General features: G+C 44.5%; 1 protein-coding gene across 1 annotated transcript in view; it reads left to right on the plus strand.

The window, feature by feature from the left end:
- The first annotated feature begins 1,474 nt into the window (after window positions 1-1,474).
- LOC124047774 (contactin-associated protein-like 4) overlaps window positions 1,475-21,847 on the plus strand; it is a 212,085-nt gene continuing 191,712 nt past the window's right edge. Inside the window, 1 exon segment of the mRNA XM_046368083.1 lies at window positions 1,475-1,738. Within this exon segment, the coding sequence (XP_046224039.1) occupies window positions 1,654-1,738 (85 nt within the window). The 5' untranslated portion in view covers window positions 1,475-1,653.

The following is a 21,847-nucleotide window of genomic DNA, read 5'->3' on the forward strand; positions in this document are numbered from 1 at the left end:
AGATTGGGGGGTGGAAGGGATAGTGAGGAGGGTGGAAGGAGATTTGAGGGGGAGGATGAAGACGGAGGAGAGGAAGTGGGGGCAGCATGCTGCTCGGGAGAGGTGGAAGGGGGGTTTAGGGCTGGGTGTCATTTAGATTTGTAAGAGGATAGATTAGGGACGGGGAGATAGGGAGAGGTATTTTGTAGGGTAACGGGGAGAGAAGATGCTCCCCTTAGGATTTGTTTGGGGTTTATGTTTTAGTTTAATTAGTTTATTTAAAATACCATTATTTGTGTATGTATGTAAATTATGAGTTGTAAAGAATGAATGGTATTGAAGATAATAAATCATTTTATAAAAAAAAAATACAGATAGACTGTAATAGTTTCACGTTCTGTTTTGTTGTTTTTGTATTTAGTATCAGTTATTTCATGTACCGCGTTTCTTTCATTAAAGTCATGAGTAACCAACACGCTGCATTTCGGTCCGACTCTCTTTCTTCAACAGACGAACGTCGTTACAGGTTTTATGAAAAGCAATCACTTTTGCATGTGAAAACAAGGAATCTTACGTTACTCCACGTGCTCAACCCAACGTCGCCTTCCGCCAGAACTGGGCACCCGGCTCACCCCCAGGAGGTAGCTTGAATGCATAATTTGTTTTAATGCCCGAGCTAAATAAGGCAATATCGGACCGCTAATACAGGACTAGTAAAGCCTCAATGCACTACTTTTGTCATAATATTTGTATTTATTTATTTTGATTTCTTTTTTATTCTTACCAAGACAACATAGAATTTTCCTGAGTGGTCTAGTTACATTTTTGTCTTAAATCGGTTTGAGAAAAATCTATGGCAAGACTTGAAAATGGCTGTCTAGCGACGTTCAACAACTAACTTGACAGAGGTTGAAGAATTTTTTGAAGGATGTGCAGATATTGTACAATCCAGGTGTGCAGAGCTCTTTGAGACTTACCCAGAAAGACACACAGCTGTAATCGCTGACAAAGGTGATTCTACTGTAGCAGTATTGACTCAGGGGGGTGAATGCTTATCTAACAAAGATAGATTAGTGTGTTATTTTTCATATTTTTTTTCTGACAACAAAAAAACACAATTAAATCCATGTTAATCCCAATTTGCAACACAACAAAATTTGGAAAGAAGTAAAGGGGTGTGAATACTTTCTGAGGCAAATGTATACAAAAACCGTCCTCCATGCCTTCTCACAGCCACCTCCCACCTCTCATTAAAATAACAACTCATACAGTAGTTCAGGCTAAATGTTTGGCTAAATGATGTCACCATACCTGTAACTGAGACGCAGCGCCAGAAGTTAGTTAAATAGAAGACAAAATTCAGCCTAGGAATTTTTGGTCTTAAAGGCATTGCTTAGTGGACACTTTAAAAGCTGCTGACTTAACGCCAACAGAGACTGGGGCTGTAGAGGTGTGTCTCAGCCTGCTCTCTCACTCTCTCTGAGCACTCCACAAGGAATGCATTCAACTGTTCCTCCTCGAGTCGGACTCGGCAGCAGTTGGATGGCGTGAGCAGCAGAGCACTGCACAGGACAGAGCAGACGCACAGGCAGCACACAGAGGCGCGCGATTAATTGACGAATCTAGAGGACAGGACAGGGCTCTGTCCTCCAGTAGCATCCTTTCGTTTCGAACATGGATTTGGAGACCAGAAGACACACTGAAATGCTTTTACAGCTAGCAGTCATTTTCTGCTGTTCATATGGGGCAATTGGAAAAGGTGAGCACCGTGTGTTTTCTCCACACACGCACACACCGTTGCCGACCTGCTGCTTGAGTGCATGGAGAGGGATGGGGTGGAATTTGCAGTATTGACATTTTAAAGACAATACGTTTTTTTTCTCAGCTTTGTGTAGCTGTAGCCTACTTTGCTTGTATGTAGTCCGTGTGATTTAATATAGTGACTTATGTTTTACTTTCATTATGTCTACTTTGACGAGGGATATTCGCCAAGACTACTTTTTTTTAACAGATTGCCACTGTCAGCAGTGACATTATTGCTATTTATTCGTTTGGACACCCACAATCCTCTGTAGTTAATGTGTTAAACCTCTTTTGCTGAGTGCTTAAATATGTTTTCCAGAATCCTTTATTGCCCATCCTGTCATTGATTAAACTGAACTTTCCCCTTAGCCATGTGTGTAGGATACCGGCCGTTGATGATGATGCTGCTTTCACTTGACAGAAATGCGCAGCAAGCACATCCCGTGTGTCAAAGCGAAACATGGACTGGACTATCCGAGTTTGCAATGCAGGGCAGAGCAGTGTACTACATTGTAGCAGCTGTTGTTATTATTATATCCCTGTGGCTAAGTGGAATGGTTATGGTATCAGTGCTTACTCCCGCAAATTGTACTTGCTACAACAAATACGCCAGTGTAAACAACGGGTAGGCTACATTTAGACAGTTCAAGATGTACCATTCGATAAAGACTAATTTCACAAACATGCAAATGCACATAATAGCCTATAGTTTGAGTTAACCAACATCCAGATGGGAAATTGATGTATTATTTTCGTCCACTTTATAGGCTGGATTTTCCACATACTGCGTAAAATGCACTGAAGAAGGTATTTTGAACGGGTTTCCACGGAACGGTGTGTGTGTGAATAAGAACGAACTGGTCTAGTAAGCTGGTGCGTAAACGAACCCTCTCTGTCCATCAGTGCCGCGCACAGCACAATGTGATTCCTGCTGATTCCCTTCAAAGGTAGATGACTTCACTGAACCAGTGTGATCCACGAAATATCTCCTCTCTCTCTCTCTCTCTCTCTCTCTCTCTCTTTCTCTCTCTCTCTCTCTCTCTGTTTTTGAATGAAGAAAACAGAATTTCAGAGGCAATGGAAGATACAAAAACATTTGTGTGTGTGTGTGTGCGAGCATGTGCGTGTTTGTGTCTGTGTGTTTATGTGCACACACATGTGTGTATGAGAGTGAGAGTGAGACTGAGAGAGAGAGAGAGGTTTGGTGGTTGGAACTGTAATGAGATGCATCTGTATTGTAATTGGAGCAGATGGTTGTAAACTTTGCAAGCCCCTGGCCCTCCACTTCACTGCCTGCACTGCTCTGCTCTGCTACTCAGTGCCCTCATGTCCCAATGGCACCCTATTCCCTACATAGTGCGCTACTTTTTACTAGGGCTCATAGAACTCTGGTCAAAAGTTGTGCAGTATGTAGGAAATAGGTTGTCGTTGGGGACACAGAGTCTGCTGCTGTTTCACAGACACTGCCTGATTCTACCACACACACACACACACACACACACACACACACACACACACACACACACACACACACACACACACACACACACACACACACACACACACACACACACACACACACACACACACACACACACACACACACACACACACACACACACACACACACACAGGCCTATTATAAGGGGTCAAACATAAATTACAAAAATATTAGTGACATTCTAATTTAACGGAAATACACTTTATAGTGATATGCAACTTTGTTCTGCCTGACAAGTTCATATGTTAATTCTAATTGCTCAACTTTGTCCTCATTTTACCTCATGCTTTGCTTACAGTTGAAGTCTGAAGTTTTCCTACAAGTTAGGTTGGAGTCATTAAAACCCGTTTTTGAACCACTCCACAAATTTATTGTTAACAAACTATAGTTTGGGCAAGTCGGTTAGGACATCTACTTTGTGCATGACACAAGTAATTTTTCCAACAATTGTTTACAGATAAATTATTTCACTTATAATTCACTGTATCACAAATCCAGTGGGTCAGAAGTTTACATACACTAGGTTGACTGTGCCTTTAAACAGCTTGGAAAATTCCAGAAAATTATGTCATAGCTTTAGAAGCTTCTGATAGGCTAATTGACATCATTTGAGTCAATTGGAGGTGTACCTGTGGATATATTTCAAGGCCTACCTTCCAACTCAGTGCCTCTTTGCTTGACATCATGGGAAACTCAAAAGAAATAAGCCAAGACCTCAGAAAGAAAATTGTAGACCTCCACAAATCTGGTTCATCCTTAGGAGCAATTTCCAAACGCCTGAATGTACCACGTTCATCTGTACAAGCAATAGTACGCAAGTATAAACACCATGGGACCACGCAGCCATCATAACGCTCAGGAAGGAGACACCTGTCTCCTAGAGATAAATGTACTTTGGTGCGAAAAGTGCAAATCAATCCCAGAACAACAGCAGAGGACCTTGTGAAGATGCTGGAGGAAACCGGCACAAAAGTATCTATAGCCACAGTAAAACGAGTCCTATATCTACATAACCTGAAAGGCCGTTCAGCAAGGAAGAAACCACTGCTCCAAAACTGCCATAAAAAGCCAGACTATGGTTTGCAACTGCACATGGAGTCAAATATTGTACTTTTTGGAGAAATGTCCTCTGGTCTGATGAAACAAAAATAGAACAGTTTGACCACAATGACCATCGTTATGTTTGGAGGAAAAAGGGGGAGGGCTGCAAGCCGAAGAACACCATCCCAACCTTGAAGCATGGGTGTGCAGCATCATGTTGTGGGGGTGCTTTGCTGCAGGAGGGACTCGTGCACTTCACAAAATAGATGGCATCAAAGGGAAGGGATATTATGTGGATATATTGAAGCAACATCTCAAGACATCAGTCGGGAAGTTAAAGCTTGGTCGCAAATGGGTCTTACAAATGGACAATGACCCCAAGCATACTTCCATAGTTGTGGCAAAATGGCTTAAGGACAACAAAATCAAGGTATTGGAGTGGCCATCACAAAGCCCTGACCTCAATCCCGTAGAAAACCTGTGGGCAGAACTGAAAAAACGTGTGCGAGCAAGGAGACCTAGAAACCTGACTCAGTCACACCAGCTCTGTCAGGAGGAATGGGCCAAAATTCACCCAATTTATTGTGGGAAGCTTGTGGAAGGCTACCCGAAACGTTTGGCAATGCTACCAAATACTAATTGAGTGTATGTAAACTTTTGACCCACTGGGAATGTGATGAAATAAATAAAAGCTGAAATACAGTGGGGCAACAAGTATTTAGTCAACCACCAATTGTGCAAGCTCTCCCACTTAAAAAGATGAGAGAGGCCTGTCACTTCAACTATGACAGACAAAAATGAGAAAGAAAAATCCAGAAAATTACATTGTAGGATTTTTAATGAATTTATTTGCAAATTATGGTGGAAAATAAGTATTTGGTCAATAACAAACAAGCAAGATTTCTGGCTCTCACAGACCTGTAACTTTTTCTTTAAGAGGCTGCTCTGTCCTCCACTCGTTACCTGTATTAATGGCACCTGTTTGAACTTTTTATCAGTATAAAAGACACCTGTCCACAACCTCAAACAGTCACACTCCAAACTCCACTATGGCCAAGAACAACGAGCTGTCAAAGGACACCAGAAACAAAATTGTAGACCTGCACCAGGCTGGGAAGACTGAATCTGCAATAGGTAAGCAGCTTGGTTTGAATAAATCAACTGTGGGAGCAATTATTAGGAAATGGAAGACATACAAGACCACTGATAATCTCCCTCGATCTGGGGCTCCACGCAAGATCTCACCCCGTGGGGTCAAAATGATCACAAGAACGGTGAGCAAAAATCCCAGAACCACACGGGGGGACCTAGTGAATGCCCTGCAGAGAGCTGGGACCAAAGTAACAAAGCCTACCATCAGTAACACACTACGCCACCAGGGACTCAAAACCTGCAGTGCCAGACGTGTCCCCCTGCTTAAGCCAGTACATGTCCAGGCCCGTCTGAAGTTTGCTAGAGGGCATTTGGATGATCCAGAAGAAGATTGGGAGAATGTCATATGGTCAAATGAAACCAAAATATAACTTTTGGGGTAAAAACTCAACTCGTCGTTTTTGGAGGACAAAGAATGCTGAGTTGCATCCAAAGAACACCATACCTACTGTGAAGCATGGGGGGTGGAAACATTGTGCTTTGGGGCTGTTTTTCTGCAAAGGGACCAGGACGACTGATCCATGTAAAGGAAAGAATGAATGTGGCCATGTATTTTGAGATTTTGAGTGAAAACCTCCTTCCATCAGCAAGGGCATTGAAGATGAAACGTGGCTGGGTCTTTCAGCATGACAATGATCCTAAACACACCGCCCGGGCAACGAAGGAGTGGCTTCGTAAGAAGCATTTCAAGGTCCTGGAGTGGCCTAGCCAGTCTACAGATCTCAATCCCATAGAAAATCTTTGGAGGGAGTTGAAAGTCCGTGTTGCCCAGCAACAGCCCCAAAACATCACTGCCCTAGAGGAGATCTGCATGGAGGAATGGGCCAAAATACCAGCAACAGTGTGTGAAAACCTTGTGATGACTTACAGAAAACGTTTGACCTCTGTCATTGCCAACAAAGGGTATATAAAAAAGTATTGAGATAAACTTTTGTTATTGACCAAATACTTATTTTCCACCATAATTTGCAAATAAATTCATTAAAAATCCTACAATGTGATTTTCTGGATTTTTTTTTCTCATTTTGTCTGTCATAGTTGAACTGTACATATGATGAAAATTACAGGCCTCTCTCATATTTTTAAGTGGGAGAACTTGCACAATTGGTGGCTGACTAAATACTTTTTCCCCCACTGTATATCATTCTCTCTGCTGTTATTCACATTCTTAAAATAAAGTGGTGATCCTAACTGACCTAAGACAGGGAATTTTTACTCAGATTAAATGTCAGGAATTGTGAAAAATTTGTTGAAATGTACACTGCTCAAAAAAGTAAAGGGAACACTAAAATAACACATCCTAGATCTGAATGAATGAAATATTCTTTTTAAGTACTTTTTTCTTTACATAGTTGAATGTGCTGACAACAAAATCACACAAAAATGATCAATGGAAATCAAATTTTTCAACCCATGGAGGTCTGGATTTGGAGTCACACTCAAAATTTAAGTGGAAAACCACACTACAGGCTGATCCAACTTTGATGTAATGTCCTTAAAACAAGTCAAAATGAGGCTCAGTAGTGTGTGTGGCCTCCATGTGCCTGTATGACCTCCCTACAATGCCTGGGCAGGCTCCTGATGAGGTGGCGGATGGTCTCCTGAGGGATCTCCTCCCAGACCTGGACTAAAGCATGTGCCAACTCCTGGACAGTCTGTGGTGCAACGTGGCGTTGGTGGATGGAGCGAGACATGATGTCCCAAATGTGCTCAATTGGATTCAGGTCTGGGGAACGGGTGGGCCAGTCCATAGCATCAATGCCTTCCTCTTGCAGGAACCACTGACACACTCCAGCCACATGAGGTCTAGCTTTGTCTTGCATTAGGAGGAACCCAGGGCCAACCGCACCAGCATATGGTCTCACAAGGGGTCTGAGGATCTGATCTCGGTACCTAATGGCAGTCAGGCTACCTCTGGCGAGCACATGGAGGGCTGTGCGGCCCCCCAAATAAATGCCACCCCACACCATGACCGCCAAACCGGTCATGCTGGAGGATGATGCAGGCAGCAGAACGTTCTCCACAGCATCTCCAGACTCTGTCACATGTGCTCAGTGTGAACCTGCTTTCATCTGTGAAGAGCACAGGGTGCCAGTGGTGAATTTGCCAATCTTTGTGTTCTCTAGCAAATGCCAAACATCCTGCACGGTGTTGGGCTGTAAGCACAACCCCCACCTGTGGACGTCGGGCCCTCATACCACCCTCATGGAGTCTGTTTCTGACCATTTGAGCAGACATATGCACATTTGTGGCCTGCTGGAAGTAATTTTGCAGGGCTCTGGCAGTGCTCCTCCTGCTCCTCCTTGCACAAAGGCGGAGGTAGCGGTCCTGCTGCTGTGTTGTTGCCCTCCTACGGCCTCCTCCACATCTCCTGATGTACTGGCCTGTCTCCTGGTAGCGCCTCCATGTTCTGGACACTAAGCTGACAGACACAGCAAACCTTCTTGCCACAGCTCGCATTGATGTCCCATCCTGGATGAGCTGCACTTCCTGAGCCACTTGTGTGGGTTGTAGACTCCATCTCATGCTACCACTAGAGTGAAAGCACCGCCAGCATTCAAAAGTGACCAAAACACCAGCCAGGAAGCATAGGAACTGAGAAGTGGTCTGTGGTCACCACCTGCAGAACCACTCCTTTATTTGGGGTGTCTTGCTAATTGCCTATAATTTCCACCTGTTGTCTATTTCATTTGCACAACAGCATGTGAAATGTATTGTCATTCAGTGTTGCTTCCTAAGTGGACAGTTTGATTTCACAGAAGTGTGATTGACTTGGAGTTACATTGTGTTGTTTAAGTGGTCCCTTTATTTTTTTGAGCAGTATATTTGGCAAAGGTATATGTAAAACGTCCGACTTCAACTGTATCTTGTTAGCTGTATTCTAAATGTATCACCTGGCTGCTATCACCAGTCCGTGACCCTCTGCAGATGGAGAAGACGTTTGCGTCACAAGGGCACCCTGTAGTGCACTGCCTTTGACCAAGGCCCATTGGGTTCCGGTCAAAAATAGTTCACTATGTAGGGAATATAGTGCCATTTGGGACGTAGCCCAGGACTTTGATGTTTGATGCATATTGACAGGATGTATCATCAAACAACTTGCTGGCTCATCATACACTGCCTGCACATGGCTGAGTAGTCCGTTCAGTAGTCTGTCGTTTTCATGAGAGGGCCAGCCCTCCACTGTGAATTTCAGGCCCTGTGTGGCTTGCTAGCAAATGCAAATGTTTTGTATTAAATTCTCGTAGCGATCACATACACATATTGCATGAGTAGCTGTTAATTTCATCAGAGGGTCTGTATACTGTACTGCCTGTTGTGTAAGGATGCATATCCCTAATATATTCTGAGGTTATTTCATGAGAGCATCTGCCCTTGCCCTCCACTGTCAGGTTAAGGTCTACTATATGCGGTTTGTGAGGTTGTCCATATTATACTGTATGCTGTAGAAGATGCGTATCTCTAAAATATTCTGAGGCTATTTCACGAGAGCTTCTGCACTCGACCTCCACTATCAGGTGAAGGTCTCCCTGGCTGGTTATGCTGTTTATAGGGAAGATGGGGGGGGGGTACTGCACAGTGTACTGTGTATTGTATAAGGACTAGAGTATCCCTAAATTATTTCTGAGGCTACCCTCTTATCTATGAGAGCATCAGGCTTAATCAGAGCTCTGAGTATTTTGCTAGAAACCCCAAGACGAGAGAGAACACTACAGAAGCAGGGCTGTAGCCCCTGTAGCCAGGGGTAGAACCTCAGTAGTTCTCAGCTGGGGACCCACAGTTGACTGTTTATAGTTCACTCGTTCGAGTGACCCATTTTCACCCAGATTTTTTTTTAATGCATCTACCCAGCGTCCTTTACAATTAAGAGCCCAAAACACAGCTATGTGAATCACTTCTATTCCATATGGGATGAATAATTAATGAAGTTGATGCACAACTCAAGTTGTTTTTTTATATGACCCAATATATAATACGGTAAACATGAGACAAGTTTATATAATCACAATAATGAGTTGAGAAGGTGGACTTCTCTGCATTGCCCTGGTGATAAACCATTCAAAGAGCCTCTCGTAGAAGCATTGCTCTGTTTGCAGTGGTGGTACAGTACATTAGTTTACCATCTGTGTGTGTATGTGTGAGAGACAGAGAGACAGAGAGACAGAAAGAGAGAGATGGGGAGAGAGAGAGATGGAGAGAAAGAAAGACAGGGTGGGAGGGAGGGACAGAAAAGGAGGTAGGGAGAGAGAGAGAGCGAGCGAGAGAGAGGGTGAGAGAGAGAGAGAGAGAGAGGGTGAGAGAGAGAGAGAGATGGTGAGAGTGAGAGAGAGAGAGAGAGAGAGAGAGAGAGAGAGAGAGAGAGAGAGAGAGAGAGAGAGAGAGAGAGAGAGAGAGAGAGAGAGAGAGATGGTGAGAGAGAGAGAGAGAGAGAGAGAGAGAGAGAGAGAGAGAGAGAGAGAGAGAGAGAGAGAGAGAGAGAGAGAGAGAGAGAGAGAGAGAGAGAGAGAGAGAGAGAGAGAGAGAGAGAGAGAGATGGTGAGGTGAGAGAGAGAGAGAGAGATGGAGAGAGAGAGAGAGGGTGAGAGAGAGAGAGAGATGGTGAGAGAGAGAGAGAGAGAATGGAGAGAGAGAGAGAGAGAGAGAGAGAGAGAGAGAGAGAGAGAGAGAGAGAGAGAGAGAGAGAGAGAGAGAGATGGTGAGAGAGAGAGAGAGATGGTGAGAGAGAGCGAGAGCGAGAGAGAGAGAGAGAGAGAGAGAGAGAGAGAGAGAGAGAGAGAGAGAGAGAGAGAGAGAGAGAGAGAGAGAGAGAGAGAGAGAGATGGTGAGAGAGAGAGAGAGAGAGAGAGGGTGAGAGGAGAGAGAGAGAGAGATGGTGAGAGAGAGAGAGAGAGAGAGAGAGAGAGAGAGAGAGAGAGAGAGAGAGAGAGAGAGAGAGAGAGAGAGAGATGGTGAGAGAGAGATGGTGAGAGAGAGAGAGAGATGGTGAGGAGAGCGAGAGCGAGAGAGAGAGAGAGAGAGAGAGAGAGAGAGAGAGAGAGAGAGCGAGAGATGGTGAGAGAGAGAGAGAGATGGTGAGAAGAGGGAGAGAGAGAGAGCGAGGACAATATCTCCTAATCTCTTTAACAGCTCACAGTAAACAGACAGAAAGTGATTGAGAGTTGATAATCCTGCATCTCTCAACTCTCGTTAACACAAAACTCATATGAGCACCATCATTTTTTCATGGACAGATATAAAGGCTCCGTCCATCGATACAGAGTCCGTCCGCCCCCCCCCCCCTTTCCCCCCGTGGATCTGGAGTCAGTGGAGCACTCCTCCTAATCATGGCCTAATGGCAGATTACACCATCTCACTTGCCAGACTCATGTCGCTCCAGGGTCTTTATTAAGCTTCATAACTGTTATGCTGGTAGGCATTTTCGTCAGACTATACAGGCAACATAATGAATTACAGTGGACCAGCGAGGGCAGGAGCCTACCATTCGCGGAGATGCCCACTTTGGCTGTGAGTCAGCTGAATGTTTCCCCAAGGTGTTTAGGAACAAGCAGAGAGTTTGGCTTGTGATTGAGGCTGCAGGGAACTTTTTATTCCTCTAATTTAGACTGTTAGCATCCCAAATGCTACCCTATTCCCTATATTGCATTGCTTTTTGCCAGGGCCCATATGGCTCTAGTCAAAAGTAGTGCACTATGTAGGGAATAGAGTGCCATTTGCGACACAGCCTTAGACTTCAGGCAATGACACCCTCCTCATCCACTCTACCTCAACTACTTCCCACAGACATGGGGTTATTAATCAATTAAATAAATATGCCAGGACTGGAAATTATGTATATTTGGCCAGTAAACCGACCAACCGGGTGCTTCATAGCTTCAAATGCAGCACACAGCTCCCTGCCTCATCGGAATTTATTCACTTTTCAATGAGCTGGTTGTTTGTATTGTGAGGAACATAAAGCAGTGAATAAAAGCAATTTGGTGCAAATGTCTGCGCGACGTACGTATTTCCCTGAAAAGCCCATTGTCCATTATGATTCATGAGAGAGGTGGCGTCTTATAGAGGCTGAATGACAGAAGGGGGAAGTGGATAGCGAGGAGAGAATAAATGGGCCTCATATTTCTTCTTTACTGTAATTTATGAAAATGTGTGTTGGAGAAGTCGAGGCATGAATTGGTTCTTATGAAGTCAAGGTTGCACAATGGTAGCGGCGGGTAGCGCTGGTCGTTTTTACTGTGTGAACTTGAGGCTGGCTCTGGCAGTCATGAATCGAGGTTATTAACGGCGGGAGCAGTGTTTAAGCAAGGAAATTGACATAAACGGCAGTCCATCTATCTTTGATTACGACGCATGCAATTCTGTATTAGCTCAAGGCATCATTCTTCAAAAAACTGGAACCCTCAAAATGAACACATTCATCACACAGCCCTCGTCATCATCGTAGATGAGTTGGTACTGGACCAAATATCTGTCATGGTGGCACTGTTAGCACATGGTGTGTCCAACTGTGCTCTCAGCTTATGTTCTACTTTGCAGTCATAACTAGAAGATTCAACCTTGCTTCTACAGATTAGGCTGGATTTGTTTCACATTCATACAGTCATCATTCAACACCTGATTTGCTTAGGCTTATTTTCCATTTTCACTCATGTATGTTACAGCTGTGACATTTGACAGGGTATGCTTTCTAAATGGCACCCTATTCCCTATTTTTGGGATTGGGACACTGAGACAGGGATAAAGCACGGGTGTGCTACCTCCCATTTAGCCATTTGCTATCATTCACCTACCGTTCACGCAGAAGCTATCAGTACTACACTCCTGTATTTGCAGTTGAGCTAGGTGATGTAATTTGTGAAAGCAAACCACTGTAACTATAATGAACCTGTGGCCAGAAAAATATTTCAATCATCTTGTGTTCAACAACAACAGGGCTATTGTTACATACGTAGCTGATATTGTTCTGGTTGCCTGCTGTTGTTTGCAATGATTAAAGCATTGACCTTAAATGTCATGTCCAAGTCACCTGGCAGAAAGACATAGCATCATCAAAGTAATGATCAGATTGACAGATAAGTTCCTGATACAGTATCTGTTCTGTCATTTCTATTCATTATTGTAGATAATTCCCACTGGCAATGGTGCTGTTCCACTGTTATCACATCTCACACCTTACTCCACACATTCCCTGACATTGGCAAAGAGACTGAGGGATCATAAATTGTGTCCCCAAACTCCCAGTGACCTCTGTGACCTGGCCACTGATAGGTTGCTAGGGTCAGGTGGTTGCTGGGAGCCGGACAAACGATAGTACTCTGACCTGCTCAGGTCACACAGCCTCCTCAGTTTCTCTTCAAGTGGACATGTGTGATGGAGTGTGTGGACAGAAGTGAGTTGGTGTAACTATTGTAACTTGTGTGTATATTGTTTACTGTTGTAACTATTATTAGTTGGTCATAGTAGTTCTGCTTTGTGTTATACAGTCCTTGCTTATGCTATAGTTTTATACACTCCATCCAAGATGGCGTAGCAGTAAGTCGTCCTGTTGTATCGTCTCTCTGTAATTATCTGTAAATATCGTCTCTTTTTTGTTTTAGATATTTTACTTCGCATATCTTTAAAAACATTTTGCTAAACCTAAGCTTCCAAATACTCTCCTGCAATCCGCCTCACCCAATGTAGCTACTTTTCCTAAAGTATTTATATTTACTTCGGAACCGGAACCCCTCAACTGAAGCTAGCCAGCTAAGCACCAGCTATGCTAGCGGTCTTCAGCTAACCGGTCATCAGCTAACCTTTAGCTCGGAAAGCTCTCTCCAGTTCGAACAACACGACGCTAACCAGAGCATAACGGACCTAATTATTTTTTATCCCCGGATTCCCTCCGCAAACGGAACATTTTTTTCAGCTGGATCTTCACAACTAGCTATTGAGCTAAACCGCAACCCTGGTTGATTACTCCTGGCTAGCGTTTCCACCCATGTAGCTTGAAGCTAGCCCGGCCAGAGCTCCTGTGTTCCTAGCATACTCCTGGGCTTCTATACCCGGATCCACGACCGGTCTATCAATTTCACTGCATGAAGAGGAATAAACAGACTCACCCCATCGCGACGTCCTCCAAAGGCTAACTCTCTAGCCCTCGCTATCTCCTTGCTTGCTAATTCGGCATGCTAACTGCTAGCTTGTTTAGCCCAGGTCCGCTAACTACTACCTTGTTTACCCCGGCCTGCTAATCTGTTAGCTTGTTAGCACAGGCCTGCTAACCGTCTGCATCGCAGTGGCCCATATGTACTTTCTATCTCTTCCCGATTTTTAAAATTTGTTTATACCTTCCGGAAACCTGCCTCACCCAATGTGATACGGAATCGCTATTATTTGTAATTTTTAGAACACACTCAAGGACCTCCAGAAGCGAACCAGCTAACTAGCTACAAGCTACTTAGTCATTGTTAGTTTTTTAAAACCTGGATAACACTCGCCAGTCCAGGCCCCCTGCCCCATCCACCGCTGCCCCTGGACTCTGATCACTTGGCTACATAGCTGATGCACGCTGGACTGTCCATTAATCACGGTACTCCATTCTGCTTGTTTGATTTATCTGTCGGCCCCGTTGCCTAGTCAATGCCATTTTACCTGCTGTTGTTATGCTAGCTGATTAGCTGTTGTCTCACTCACTGCTTTAGCTAGCTTTCCCAATTCAACACCTGTGATTACTGTATGCCTCGCTGTATGTCTCTCTCAAATGTCAATATGCCTTGTATACTGTTGCTCAGGTTAGTTATCATTGTTTTAGTTCACAATGGAGCCCCTAGTCCCACTCCTCATACCCCTGATACCTCCTTTGTCCCACCTCCCACATATGCGGTGACCTCACCCATTACAACCAGCATGTCCAGAGATAAAATCTCTCTCATCATCACCCAGTGCCTGGGCTTACCTCCGCCGTACCCGCACCCCACCATACCCCTGTCTGCACATTATGCCCTGAATATATTCTACCATGCCCAAAAACCTGCTCCTCTTATTCTCTGTCCCCAACGCTCTAGGCAACCAGTTTTGATAGCCTTTAGCCGCACCCTCATACTACTCCTCTGTTCCGCGGGTGACGTGGAGGTAAACCCAGGCCCTGCGTGTCCCCACGCACATTTGTTGACTTCTGTGATCGAAAAAGCCTTGGTTTCATGCATGTCAACATCAAAAGCCTCCTCCCTATGTTTGTTTTACTCACTGCTTTAGCACACTCTGCTAACCCTGATGTCCTTGCCGTGTCTGAATCCTGGCTCAGGAAGGCCACCAAAAATTCAGAGATTTCCATACCCAACTATAACATCTTCCGTCAAGATAGAACTGCTAAAGGGGGAGGAGTTGCAGTCTACTGCAGAGATAGCCTGCAAAGTAATGTCATACTTTCCAGGTCCATACCCAAACAGTTCGAACTACTAATTCTGAAAATTACTCTCTCCAGAAATAAGTCTCTCACTGTTGCCGCCTGCTACCGACCCCCCTCAGCTCCCAGCTGTGCCCTGGACACCATTTGTGAATTGATTGCCCCCCATCTAGCTTCAGAGTTTGTTCTGTTAGGTGACCTAAACTGGGATATGCTTAACACCCCGGCAGTCCTACAATCTAAGCTAGATGCCCTCAATCTCACACAAATCATCAAGGAACCCACCAGGTACAACCCTAACTCTGTAAGCAAGGGCACCCTCATAGACGTCATCCTGACCAACTGGCCCTCCAAATACACCTCCGCTGTCTTTAACCAGGATCTCAGCGACCACTGCCTCATTGCCTGTATCCGCTACGGTGCCGCAGTCAAATGACCACCCCTCACCCCACTGTCAATCGCTCCCTAAAACACTTCTGTGAGCAGGCCTTTCTAATCGACCTGGCCCGGGTATCCTGGAAGGACATTGACCTCATCCCGTCAGTTAAGGATGCTTGGTCACCATTTTAGATAAGCATGCTCCGTTCAAAAAATGCAGAACTAAGAACAGATACAGCCCTTGGTTCACTCCAGACCTGACTGCCCTCGACCAGCACAAAAACATCCTGTGGCGGACTGCAATAGCATCGAACAGTCCCCGCGATATGCAACTGTTCAGGGAAGTCAGGAACCAATACACGCAGTCAGTCAGGAAAGCTAAGGCCAGGTTCTTCAGGCAGAAGTTTGCATCCTGTAGCTCCAACTCCAAAAAGTTCTGGGACACTGTGAAGTCCATGGAGAACAAGAGCACCTCCTCCCAGCTGCCCACTGCACTGAGGCTAGGGAACACGGTCACCACCGACAAATCCATGATTATCGAAAACTTCAACAAGCATTTCTGAACGGCTGGCCATGCCTTTCCCGCCTGGCCACTCCTACCTCGGCCAACAGCTCCGGCCCCCAGCAGCTCTTCGCCCAAGCCTCTCCAGGTTCTTCTTTACCCAAATCCAGATAACAGATGTTCTGAAAGAGCTGCAAAACCTGGACCCGTATAAATCAGCTGGGCTTGACAATCTGGACCCTCTATTTCTGAAACTATCCGCCACCATTGTCGCAACCCCTATTACCAGCCTGTTCAACCTCTCTTTCATATCGTCTGAGATCCCCAAGGATTGGAAAGCTGCTGCAGTCATCCCCCTCTTCAAAGGGGGAGACACCCTGGACCCAAACTGTTACAGACCTATATCCATTCTACCCTGCCTATCTAAGGTCTTCGAATGCCAAGTCAACAAAATCTCAGTTCACTGGTCACGATGGCAACACCCATCCGTAGCACGCGCTCCAGCAGGTGTATCTCACTGATCATCCCTAAAGCCAACACTTCATTCGGCCGCCTTTCGTTCCAGTACTCTGCTGCCTGTGACTGGAACGAATTGCAAAAATCGCTGAAGTTGGAGACTTTTATCTCCCTCACCAACTTCAAACATCAGCTATCTGAGCAGCTAACTGATCGCTGCAGCTGTACATAATCTATTGGTAAATAGCCCACCCATTTTCACCTACCTCATCCCCACAGTTTTTATTTATTTACTTTTCTGCTCTTTTGCACACCAATATCTCTACCTGTACATGATCATCTGATCATTTATCACTCCAGTGTTAATCTGCAATATTGTAATTATTCGCCTACCTCCTCATGCCTTTTGCACACATTGTATATAGACTCCCCTTTTTTTCTACTGTGTTATTGACTTGTTAATTGTTTACTCCATGTGTAACTCTGTGTTGTCTGTTCACACTGCTATGCTTTATCTTGGCCAGGTCGCAGTTGCAAATGAGAACATGTTCTCAACTGGCCTACCTGGTTAAATAAAGGTGAAATAAAAAAAATATTTAAAAAAATAAAAACAATTTGTCAATACCATTATTGCTCGCATTATGCTATCATATTGTGTACAGACTATTCATTCCATTCATGTCTGTTTACACAGAACCACATCCATTCTCATATGTCCTCTGGAAATAAAGTTCCTTAATGTGTGTAACTCTCTGCAAAGTCCCCTTATTCCTCTGACCGGGAAACGTGTCAGTGAGTCACAGACCAGACCAACTGGAGAGCCGCTCTCTTTCAATTATTTAGTTTAGTCATTCGTATTAAAGGCTACAGTCAGGAAGGAGCCTTATGTAGAGAACAGAGTTTGACGTCCAAGGAGGTGTCGTGGAAAGACAATTTTGCAGCTCTAGGAGGACAATGGAAGATAATAGGAATGCTTCTTTATTGTTAAAAGCATTGGTTTTAACATAAAATAAGCATTTTATGAAGTTCCATTGTTGGAAGAGTTGTTGAATTTCATAATATCATATATGCCATTTAGCAGGTGCTTTGTTCCAAAGCAAAGTGGCTTAAAGGCGCTGCATAGTCAATGCGTCGGCTGCATTGACCATGCAACATTTGCGGTGATACGGCCTCTGCGGAAGTCAGTGCAGAAGTTGAGCAGAGCTGTTGTGAAGGTATTTGTCAAGGAAGTGTATTTGTGTTTATGCAGGACCTCCCATGTCAATGCGGAGCTCTACGGAGCCCTCCAAATTGTTACAAAATTTGTGAGGCGCACGGCGATGCGGTACAGAGCTCCATTTGTCTTCTGTCGCGCACAACTCTTATGGCGCCTCCGACCATGTTTTCAGATCAAGCAGTCATGCGTGCAAACATTTTACGCTCAGGTGGTCTCAGGAATCAAACCTACTATCCTTGCGTTGCAAATGCAATGCCGTTTGAAGTTGATAAAAATGTGTTTTTGGTAAAACCAACACGCTGTGGGTCCAAAGTAGCCCCCTGAATGAGAGATGAGCTTCCCTAAATGTAACAAAAATCTAACTTAGGGGGTGATCTCTAAATAATGTTATTATGAACCCTGTTGTTAAAAATACATATGAAAATAAAAGCTTTTTCCAAACAAAACGAAAACCACCCACCTCTGTGTCATGTGTCTGCACTTGTCATCTCCGAACAGTCCCATATTTCAGCTCCTTTTCAGGTGTCCGGACTTTTCTTTCTACAAAAAATGGTCCCTTTGTCAGCAAGACGCATCAATTAATTCAGGCTACAAGAGTGCAGACCCAATGACAACTGCCAAATGTCATTACACTTTTTGGTGTTCTGTAACCGATTTCTCTTTCCATTCATCAAATGGTGTGAGTGCAAAGTGCACTGTCTGGATGCTGGAATTATTTTGGAGTGTACGAACAGGCTAATTCCCCCCCCAAAATTAAGTGATTTGTTTGACAATAAGATGAAAACGTCATGACTGACAGTGTTCATACCTGATTAAAAGGTAATGCATTTTTTTTTACCGGTTAATTGCATGTCTTTACTATACGGCCATCACTATAAATATAGTTAATTTGCACTCTGAGAATCGGTCAGCGCATCTTGCCTTGCCTGGTGGACACCCTCCGGCTCCCAGCCCTTCACTGACACATTCTGAGCTCGTACCCCCATTTCACTCCCCAGTGGTTCCCTTGGGAAGCCCAGGCAGCAAGGCTGACCCAGTGCCAAATCTAGGTCAGAACTTTACAAAAGGAACCCTCTTCTTCCAGCTCTGTTCTCTTCTCTTCTCTTGAGTGCTCTACAAGCTCCTGGTGCCAAAAAGGTCAGGGGACTTCCAGATACATGGGGCCCTGGCTACCAACAGTTGGTTAGGCCTGTCGATTCCGCTCATTGCCTGAAACTGTTCAGCGTGTATTCTCTGTCTACACTGATGTGATACCTTTACTGTCTTTGTTGGACCGTCTGGGTGAGAGGTTGGGGGTTGGTAATGTGGTTTAGTAGAATGAGGTTGGCTCATTAAAGAGAGAGTCAAATATCCTCTCCCTCCCCTACTCTCATCTGCTCAATTCTGAGCATTCTGTAAACCGTACCTGAACACACCAAGCCCAGGTGTACCACTGCTCCGTGTGGAGGGCAGGCACCTAAATATTTTATGAGTTACCTCAGGCTCCCCAAAATACTTCATTTGTAAACATGACTGGGCGGTGAGTTAGTCTGACCTTCTGATGAGATTTCCGATCAGCATCATCATAGGCTCAAAGCTAAGCAGTGATCACGGCTACAGATAGAAGCAGGGTTGTGGTTCAACAAAGACTCCGTGAACCGGTACCTTCTCGATCCCCTGAATACAAAATAACCGAAGGTAAGGAGAAGAGGGCGTACAGTACTCAGAGAAAACTATCGCCCATTGACTGACAGTCAGCCACAGTCTGTGCACCCGTGAATTCATATGTGTGTGTATTTGAGTGTAGTCTAGAATTGCCCCATATAACCAAGTGATGGATCTAGAATTGGTTTCAGATTAATTAATTGAATACAGGGCATTACTCCCTGTATTCACTCCCGGGGTCTCCCAAACCCCTTCAACACATGCACTCTCCATTCCTCATTAGCTCTGTGCTAGTATATCAGTACAGTACAGTGGAGTGGAATAGCACATCCAGGGGACCTTCTGTTTTAATGAAAGGCTTGTTCTGGATTGGCAAATAAATAATAATAATTACCTGAAGCGTATGTGCCTAATTACTCACTCCATGTGCCAAGTGGCTCCTTCTTAGCAGTAGAATAATATAGTACCTTTAGTGCACTACTTTGACAGGGTCCCACAAGTAGTGATCTATATAGGGGAACGGGGTGCTATTTGGGACACATCTAACTGTTTAATGGAGTGCAGGCTGCCACTGACTATCAAAGTGTCACGCCCTGACCTTAGAGAGCCGTTTTATTTCTCTATTGGGTTTGGTCAGGGTGTGATGTGGGGTGGGCATTCTATGTTTTGTTTTCTGTTTCTTTATTTCTTCTGGAAGTGTAGCTGTATCTGTTTCAGGATTGGGCAATATGTTGTTTATACTGTATACCAGGGTATTTAGAAATGTAGTAGGATTTTACGGTATGATTTTAAATACCATTTAATATTATAGTTAGTTATAAGCAGTGGCTTAGCACGTGCAAGGCGGGGGTGCTTCCAACCATTAAAACACGCAGTGAGGAAGAGATATGATGGTGTGGGGGTGCTTTGCTGGTGACACTGACAGTGATTTACTAAGAATTCAAGGCACACTTAACCAGCATGGCTACCATAGCATTCTGCAGTGATACGCCATCCCATCTGGTTTGCGCTTAGTGGGACTATCATTTGTTTTTCAACAGGACAATGACCCAAAACACACCTCCCGGCTGTGTACGGGCTATTTGACCAAGAAGGAGAGTGATGGAGTGCTGCATCAGATGACCTGGCCTCCACAATCACCCGACCTTTACCCAATTGAGTGAAGGAAAAGCAGTCAATAAATGCTCAGGATATGTGGGAACTCCTTCAAAGACTGTTGGAAAAGCATTCCTCATGAAGCTGGTTGAGAAAATGCCAAGAGTGTGCAAAGCTGCCATCAAGGCAAAGGGTGGCTACTTTGAAGAATCTTGTTGAACACTTTTTTGGTTACTACATGATTCCCGAATGTGTTATTTAATAGTTTTTTCTTTACTATTATTCTATAATGTAGAACATAGTAAAAATATATATGACAATCGAGGACCATGATCAGAGACAATGTCGATAGGGAGTCCATGAATTCGGAAGATGTGCTTCACCATGAGCTTGGCCGTCTTCTTGGCTGAGGGTAACTTGGGGAGAGGGATGAAATGGGCGGATTTAGAGAACCTATCCACAACCATCAGGATAGTGGTGTAGTCATTAGATGGTGGAAGCCCAGTTTTTCAAAATCCAGGGAAATATTGGACCAGGGGCGATGAGGAACAGGGATGGATTGGCTGAAGGAGGCCAGACCGAACTTGCCGCGGAGTCTTATTCTGGGCACATACGTGCATGTGGCGATGAAGGCCGAGACGTCAGGAAACATGGTGGGCCACCAGAAGCGTTTTCGGAGGAATACGGGAGCCAGGATGACAGCTAAGCCTTTCAGAAATGAGCCCATTCCAGGACCTGAGACCGGGCCAAATCAAATCAAATCAAATTTTATTTGTCACATACACATGGTTAGCAGATGTTAATGCGAGTGTAGTGAAATGCTTGTGCTTCTAGTTCCGACAATGCAGTGATAACCAACAAGTAATCTAACTAACAATTCCAAAACTACTGTCTTATACACAGTGTAAGGGGATAAAGAATATGTACATAAGGATATGAATAAGTGATGGTACAGGGCAGCATACAGTAGATGGTATCGAGTACAGTATATACATATGAGATGAGTATGTAGACAAAGTAAACAAAGTGGCATAGTTAAAGTGGCTAGTGATACATGTATTACATAAGGATGCAGTCGATGATATAGAGTACAGTATATACGTATGCATATGAGATGAATAATGTAGGGTAAGTAACATTATATAAGGTAGCATTGTTTAAAGTGGCTAGTGATATATTTACATCATTTCCCATCAATTCCCATTATTAAAGTGGCTGGAGTTGGGTCAGTGTCAATGACAGTGTGTTGGCAGCAGCCACTCAATGTTAGTGGTGGCTGTTTATATATATATATAACAGTCTGATGGCCTTGAGATAGAAGCTGTTTTTCAGTCTCTCGGTCCCAGCTTTGATGCACCTGTACTGACCTCGCCTTCTGGATGATAGCGGGGTGAACAGGCAGTAGCTCGGGTGGTTGATGTCCTTGATGATCTTTATGGCCTTCCTGTAACATCGGGTGGTGTAGGTGTCCTGGAGGGCAGGTAGTTTGCCCCCGGTGATGCGTTGTGCAGACCTCACTACCCTCTGGAGAGCTTTACGGTTGAGGACGGAGCAGTTGCCGTACCAGGCGGTGATACAGCCCGCCAGGATGCTCTCGATTGTGCATCTGTAGAAGTTTGTGAGTGCTTTTGGTGACAAGCCGAATTTCTTCAGCCTCCTGAGTTTGAAGAGGCGCTGCTGCGCCTTCTTCACGAC

The sequence above is a fragment of the Oncorhynchus gorbuscha genome, linkage group LG11, assembly GCF_021184085.1.
Source record: "Oncorhynchus gorbuscha isolate QuinsamMale2020 ecotype Even-year linkage group LG11, OgorEven_v1.0, whole genome shotgun sequence".
NCBI classification, from domain to species: Eukaryota; Metazoa; Chordata; class Actinopteri; order Salmoniformes; family Salmonidae; genus Oncorhynchus; species Oncorhynchus gorbuscha.